This window comes from Apium graveolens, chromosome 10 (genome assembly GCF_009905375.1).
Source record: "Apium graveolens cultivar Ventura chromosome 10, ASM990537v1, whole genome shotgun sequence".
Lineage (NCBI taxonomy): Eukaryota > Viridiplantae > Streptophyta > Magnoliopsida > Apiales > Apiaceae > Apium > Apium graveolens.
The window spans coordinates 206,801,195-206,809,811 of record NC_133656.1 but is presented as its reverse complement, the minus strand read 5'-3'; the positions used below and the strand labels follow the sequence as shown (position 1 = coordinate 206,809,811).

The 8,617-nt window shown below is 32.3% G+C and overlaps 1 protein-coding gene across 1 annotated transcript; it reads left to right on the top strand.

Annotated features, from left to right (window-relative positions):
• Positions 1-2,768: 2,768 nt before the first annotated feature.
• On the top strand, positions 2,769-3,589 carry LOC141691722 (uncharacterized). Its single transcript, XM_074496479.1, has one exon. It carries the CDS (start codon positions 2,769-2,771, stop codon positions 3,582-3,584), a length of 816 nt encoding a protein of 271 aa, XP_074352580.1. The 3' UTR covers positions 3,585-3,589.
• Positions 3,590-8,617: the final 5,028 nt, after the last annotated feature.

The following is an 8,617-nucleotide window of genomic DNA, read 5'->3' as shown; positions in this document are numbered from 1 at the left end:
TATTATGGAGTTTGCTAAACTTATAGCCTTTCCATTAAATGACATAACATAACCACAATTTTTAAAATTATAATAGTGGATTAATAGTTTTAATTTTATTTACTTTTTTGTTCACCATCAACGATTAAACATTCAGACCCCATCAAACCTATCCCCCCTTCATTTCTCGTTGATAGGTTATAAAAATCCCCTGATCAAACCCCTGTTAATCTTCTGCAGGATATGTGCATACGATTTCTGAAATTCGATTAATCACTATATATTTTTCTTGAACGAGATATTGCAAATAAATTATTATATATAAAATAAAATTTAAATTAAATTGAAATAACTATTAATATATAATAGGATTAATAAGGTGGGGTCAAGAGATAACTCTTTTTTCATGGGCAATCCAGTAACTAAATCCTGACCATTAAACTGGTGGCATGAAAACGGGTGGTTTAGATCAAGTGTAATGTAGCGTACTTTAAAAAACCTACTAGCTGACGTTAAAAAATCTACCGGGACACTTTTAACGTGCATATCTAGTTATCTATTTTCATCATTTTCATTTTTTGTATTTTTTCAAATTTTTTTAAGAGTGAAATGAAGAATATATCTATTATATAAATTTTATTTCATTAAAATCAATATTTAATATAGAATACGTAAATAAATAATTTACGTGATTCATTTTATAAAACACAACAAATTTATTTATTTTTTTAAAAATTTATTCAAATTGATGCCAGCAATATTTTTTTCAGAATAAAATTAACTCATTTTTATGTCAAAAATCAAAGTTAAAAAAATTGATGTACTCCGTAAAATAATTTATAGAATCTAGTAAAAAAATGTAGTATATAAAAAAATAAAGAACCCAAAAAATTATATAACATTAGTAAACATACATATTACACTTAAAAATGAAGAACTCAAAAAAAATTATAGAACACTAGTAAAATTATATATTACAAAAAAAATTAAGAATCCATAAAATAATTTTAAAACACATGAAAGTTACAAAAATCTGATAGAAGATACATAACAGTTATAATAAAAAATAATATAACATAATGTGTTTCTGTTCTATAAAAATAATTATAGAATGCATTACACTATAGTGGATAAATAATTATAGAATACTAGTAAAAACATATAGTGCACAAAAAAATGAAGAACCAAAAAATAATTATACAACACTAATAAAAAATATATAGTACACTAGTCAAATTTTATGAAGACCATATTTTTATTTGAGACCACGGAAACAATTTATGTTCTGCAGTCAAAATACTATGAAATATATTATTTTGTAAAATATGTTTTACGAATATTACTAATTCATTAAAATTATTTAAAATCATTTAAATTTAATATGTATAATGTGGATGTTCTACAATTTGAAAAAATATTCGGTAAACTAAACATGTTTCGTAAAATAAAATATTTTGTAATATTTTACATGAATAGGAATAAAATAACAATTTTTGTAGAAAATAAGTGATCTCATGGTATACAACAGTGATCTTAACAAAAACCTATCTTAATATAACTCGACTCTATAGTACACCTCATAGTGAAAAACTCAAATAATAATTATAGAATATTAATATAAGTATAAAGTACAAAAAAAATAAAAAAATCAAAAAATAATTACAGAACACAATATATACAGTATACAAAAAAATGAAGAAACCAAAAAATAAAAAATAATAGCACAAAATATTCAATGTGTATTTATGTTTTGTAAAAATAAATATAAAACACATAAAGATTAATACATGACACTTAACCAATACCAATGGAATGCATGGAAATTAAGTAAAATATGGAGAAACTGTAACGTTCTTAAGAGTTACTGTATATTAACTTATAAATAATTATTAAAATAAGGATATTAAGAGTAAATATAATTTACAAGAGTTAAATTTTACTTTTTTTTGTTGGAGACTTGATGTAGACCATGTTTTACAAGCAAAATCTTGCATAAAAATATTGCAAGTGTATTATTTTGCGATCTTAAATATTATATATGTACAACATGTAGAATATTATAAAATATTTTATTTTATAAAACATGTTTAGATTTAGAATATTACAAAATATTTTATTTTATAAAACATGTTTAGTTTCTGTATATACACATTTTACATTTTAAACTTAAGTATCTTCAACATTATAGTGAATTAGTGATATTTGTACAACAGTTTTTATATAATAATATATTTTGTAGTATTTTGATTGCAGTAGGTGGTCTCCAACAATGAAATAGTGATCTCTATAAAACTTTAGTCTAATTTATAATGTTAAATGTAATCTTTTTATAAAATTGTTTGACAGACACCCATATTTATAGATATTATTTCATCATAAAAATAATTTTTCATTCACAACGGTAAAAAGTCAGATTATTCACGATATTGTTTTTATAACTTATTAAATTTGGATTCCCGCGGTGTAAACGTATATTTTATTCAAATTGCAGAAGCAGGATTTGTTACCACAGCTGTAGTGCAGAGTCAATTTAATAAAATCTAAATATAATTTCCATAAAGTAATTAATAATACTATCAGATACTCTAAATAACATTTGTTTCACCTTTTTCTAAATAAAGCACAAGTCCAAAAGAAGATTATAAATATCAAGTTATGTATATTGTATCCATATGACCAAAGAGAAACAAAAGCATACCATACCATATACCAGAGCCAAAACCAAAAGTCCTTGAGCCATGGGCTCTAAGCCATGCATAAACATCTCACTCCTTTTAATCATAGCATCCATGGCAATGCTAGCTTCTTCCCAACCACAAATGACTTACGATTTTCCGACATGTTTAGAAGCTGTAAAAGGGTGTTTTTATGAAATTTATCAGTTTAAATTAGCTCTTTTTACTGGAGGCCAACCAGATGCGGGGCTTATAGGCCCCGCCTGTTGCCAAGCCATTGTGGATATTCATGACAAGTGTTGGCTTTTTTTATTTCCAGATCCATTTTTCACACCAGCGTTGCAGAATTATTGTGCTGCTCAGACTACACCGTCCCCTGGAAACCCCGACCCGCTTGCACCTTCGGATCCCGCAGTCGATCCACCCGCGCCTTCACCTCAACCACCATCACCAGCGCCTGGCGTCGATCCACCTGCGCCTGCACCTCGAGCACCATCACCAGCGCCTGACGTCGATCCACCCGCGCCTGCACCTCGAGCACCATCACCAGCGCCTAAGGTCGATCCACCCGCGCCTGCACCTCGAGCACCATCACCAGCGCCTGACGTCGATCCACCCGCGCCTGCACCTCGAGCACCATCACCAGCGCCTAAGGTCGATCCACCTGCGCCTGCACCTCGATCACCATCACCGGCGCCTAAGGTCGATCCACCCGCGCCTACACCTCAAGCACCATCACCAGCGCCTGATGTCGATCCACCAGCACCAGCGAAATCACCTGTTGATCCACCAGCGCCTGCACCTCAGACGCCAGCACCAGCGGAATCACCTGTCGATCCACCAACGCCTGCTCCACCCCGCCGTCGTTGTCATCGTCGTCGTCATCATGGTGGTGGCGGTAGTCTGGATGAGAAATGGTTTTGCACCTAGGGTGTTATTTGTATACACTAGCAAGAGAATTCATGTTCCAAAAAAATTTACCAGACAGTCTTTCATTGACTTCTGCGTAAATTTACCAACCTTATGTTATGAGTTGTGATACTTTATTATTATATTCTTTTTCAATAAAATTTATTTGTCTTACAATTTTAATAACATATTTGTGGATATTAGTCTCAGACTCCGTTTGAGAGTGCTGTTAAAAACTGTTGGGCAATAAAAAAAAATGTTAGGGGAAAAAGTGCTGTCAGGAAAATTAGGATAATTAGATATTTTTTTGGTAATTTTTTTAATTTATGCATATTTTAAGATATATATATATATATAATATTTTTTAGAAGGTTTGATGGTGAAACTGACAGATGACAGGACTGAAAACTACTCTAATAGTTTGCAACAATAATATCAAACAGGGTTTCAATGTGTCACATTACATATTAGTGAGAATAAAATATTTTATAATATTTTACATGAATAGATATAAAATAACAATTTTTGTAGAAAATAAGTGGTCTCTTGGTATACAACAGTGATCTTAACAAAAACCTATCTTAATATAACTCGACTCTATAGTACACCTAATAGTGAAAAACTCAAATAATAATTATAGAATATTAATATAAGTATAAAGTACAAAAAAAAATAAAAAATTCAAAAAATAATTACAGAACACTGGTAAATATATACAGTATACAAAAAAAATGAAGAAACCAAAAAATAAAAAATAATAGCACAAAATATTCAATGTGTATTTATGTTTTGTAAAAATAATTATAAAACACATAAAGATTAATACATGACACTTAACCAATACCAATGGAATGCATGAAAATTAAGTAAAATATGGAGAAACTGTAACGTTCTTAAGAGTTACTGTATATTAACTTATAAATAATTATTAAAATAAGGATATTAAGAGTAAATATAATTTACAAGAGTTAAATTTTACAGATACCGTTTTTTTTGTTGGAGACTTGATGTAGACCATATTTTACAAGTAAAATATTGCATAAAAATATTGTAAGGTGTATTATTTTGCGATCTTGAATATTATATATATACAACATGTAGAATATTATAAAATATTTTATTTTATAAAACATGTTTAGATTTAGAATATTACAAAATATTTTATTGTATAAAACATGTTTAGTTTCTGAATATACACATTTTACATTTTAAACTTAAGTATCTTCAACATTATAGTGAATTAGTGATATTTGTACAACAGTTTTTATATAATAATATATTTTGTAGTATTTTGATTGCAGTAGGTGGTCTCCAACGATGAAATAGTGATCTCTATAAAACTTTAGTCTAATTTATAATGTTAAATATAATCTTTTTTTCTCCGATTAATCTTAAATCCGAACATTTAACAATCTCTTACGCTGTGTTCCCGAATCTATGGTAGAAAAGAAAAAAAAATAGAAAATAACCAATTTTCCTTTCTCTCATAATCTTTCCAAAAGTGGGAAGAAGATTTTGGAGACAAAAATAAAGAAAACTTCTTTCCAAATCTAAAAATCTGCAACTTTCTTTTTCTTTCTTTCATAAAAATTGTTCGGGAACAAGCTGAAGAAATGTATTCTTTACATTTCTTTTCTTTTCTCTCTAAAAAAAGTTTATGGAACACAGCGTTAGGATTACCGATTTTTATAAAATTGTTTGACAGACACCCATATTTATAGATATTATTTCATCATAAAAATAATTTTTCATTCACAACTGTAAAAGGTTAGATTATTCACGATATTGTTTTTATAACTTATTAAATTTGGATTCCCGCGGTGTAAACGTATATTTTATTCAAATTGCAGAAGCAGGATTTGTTACCACAGCTGTAGTGCAGAGTCAATTTAATAAAATCTAAATATAATTTCCATAAAGTAATTAATAATACTATCAGATACTCTAAATAACATTTGTTTCACCTTTTTCTAAATAAAGCACAAGTCCAAAAGAAGATTATAAATATCAAGTTATGTATATTGTATCCATATGACCAAAGAGAAACAAAAGCATACCATACCATATACCAGAGCCAAAACCAAAAGTCCTTGAGCCATGGACTCTAAGCCATGCATAAACATCTCACTCCTTTTAATCATAGCATCCATGGCAATGCTAGCTTCTTCCCAACCACAAATGACTTACGATTTTCCGACATGTTTAGAAGCTGTAAAAGGATGTTTTTATGAAATTTATCAGTTTAAATTAGCTTTTTTTACTGGAGGCCAACCAGATGCGGGACTTATAGGCCCCGCCTGTTGCCAAGCCATTGTGGATATTCATGACAAGTGTTGGCTTTTTTTATTTCCAGATCCATTTTTCACACCAGCGTTGCAGAATTATTGTGCTGCTCAGACTACACCGTCCCCTGGAAACCCCGACCCGCTTGCACCTTCGGATCCCGCAGTCGATCCACCCGCGCCTTCACCTCAACCACCATCACCAGCGCCTGGCGTCGATCCACCTGCGCCTGCACCTCGAGCACCATCACCAGCGCCTGACGTCGATCCACCCGCGCCTGCACCTCGAGCACCATCACCAGCGCCTAAGGTCGATCCACCCGCGCCTGCACCTCGAGCACCATCACCAGCGCCTGACGTCGATCCACCCGCGCCTGCACCTCGAGCACCATCACCAGCGCCTAAGGTCGATCCACCTGCGCCTGCACCTCGATCACCATCACCGGCGCCTAAGGTCGATCCACCCGTGCCTGCACCTCAAGCACCATCACCAGCGCCTGATGTCGATCCACCAGCACCAGCGAAATCACCTGTTGATCCACCAGCGCCTGCACCTCAGACGCCAGCACCAGCGGAATCACCTGTCGATCCACCAACGCCTGCTCCACCCCGCCGTCGTTGTCATCACCGTCATCATCATGGTGGTGGCGGTAGTCTGGATGAGAAATGGTTTTGCACCTAGGGTGTTATTTGTATACACTAGCAAGAGAATTCATGTTCCAAAAAAATTTACCAGACAGTCTTTCATTGACTTCTGCGTAAATTTACCAACCTTATGTTATGAGTTGTGATACTTTATTATTATATTCTTTTTCAATAAAATTTATTTGTCTTGCAATTTTAATAACATATTTGTGGATATTAGTCTCAGACTCCGTTTGAGAGTGCTGTTAAAAACTGTTGGGCTATAAAAAAAATGTTAGGGGAAAAAGTGCTGTCAGGAAAATTAGGATAATTAGATATTTTTTTGGTAATTTTTTTAATTTATGCATATTTTAAGATATATATATAATATTTTTTAGAAGGTTTGATGGTGAAACTGACAGATGACAGGACTGAAAACTACTCTAATAGTTTGCAACAATAATATCAAACAGGGTTTCAATGTGTCACATTACATATTAGTGAGAATCTAGTGAAAATCAAGAGAGACCCCTATATATTTTGTGGTAAGGATAATTCGAGTGATATATGTCTTCAGATTATGAAATTTATGAAATGAAACATGTCAAAAACTACAAAATAACAACAGCTGGTTGTGTTAACATTAATACAATTTTTACCAGAATATTTTAAATATTATTATGACTTTTAGAAATGGATATAGTGTATCTGAAGTACGTTGACCAAATAAACAGGAGATTGTGAGCACGGATTATTTTATATTCTTCGGGGTATCTAATAGGTAAATTTTCCGAGATGAAATCAAAGATTGCATCTATGTATTTCACAACAGAATACAGTTTGGTCAACGTTGTTTGGCCGTATGAGATTATAACATTTAATGCGTTATTACTCTTAAGAAACAGTTATATAGCTACAAAATCCGTTTTCCAAGTAAAACGTACTTAAGAATTTTTGTTTAGGATTTCATGGTAGACGTAAGACGGTAAGAAGTATGAGCCTGTGGGCATGCAATGGTATGTTACCATGATTGTACAAACATAAAAGTTATGTAGATGGACAAAAACTGGATTTGAATGGATTCGGGTTGGGCTTTAGAACATTCAATTTTTTTGAAATTAGTCGGGGGGGGAGCTTTTCATGAAATCAGGCTATATCTGACTGAATTTCATCCAAGATAACTAGACCCACAAATCCGTCCGAACATGATTTCTACAAAAAATAATTTAAATTTTTTCAAATAATAATGTTCATTGTGCGATTATTTTTGGATTCAATCGAAAAATGTAGGCCTTTATTTGAGATTTCTTAGAAATTAAACCCTTATCCAAGATTCTATACAATTTTTATTACAGATTATAATAAAAATGAACATATCCAAATTTTAATTTAGATTTTTTAAATCCCACGAAATTGGGCTTTTATGTGATCGGGTCGGGATTGGCTACGGACTATGCTTATATTCGGATTGGGCAGAAATTTTTTATTTATAACGGACTTAAATTTTGGGCTTTTCATGAATCAAACTAGATCGAATTTTTATAAAAATATATGTTGCCTGTATAGGTGTAACATGGTCAGATTTTCAACCCTGAATTTTCTGATTCGTGCGGCCTACTCGATCGCCCCCACGCCCAAGTAATCAGCCTTCTCAAGAGTTTGTCTCCCAGCAACCCCCAACAATCCAAACACAACGAATGTAGCTATGAAACCCACGCACAACCAAGATCCAATCGTGTGTGCAAGTGTATCTAATTACCAAGCAAATATAAAGACACAACAGATTTACGAGCCTGAATATCCAATCTTTTATTGACCAACAAAATAAGGATACAACCCAAAGATATGTTTAGAGACTTTACCTATTGCCTAGTATATAATACAAGTGCATAATACAATATGAACTTGTACAGAATTCTACTTAAATTATATTCAAAAAATGCTTATCTATATATACTAGAGTCTGGTCGCGGCCCCAGCAGCCCCACATAACACCAACGGCACCAGCGGCCCCAACTACTAGCAGTTACAAGCAGTTCCAGCAGTTCAAATGCCTTAAAATTCGAATTTTCCACTAAGTCCTTGAGACCCAACTGCAAGGTAGTTATTTCAGCAACCCACTAGTGCAAATTCCAACAAATATACACA

Coding starts and splice junctions, on each gene's coding strand:
- LOC141691722 (XM_074496479.1), top strand. CDS start 2,769: ATGGCAATGCTAGCTTCTTCCCAACCACAAATGACTTACGATTTTCCG.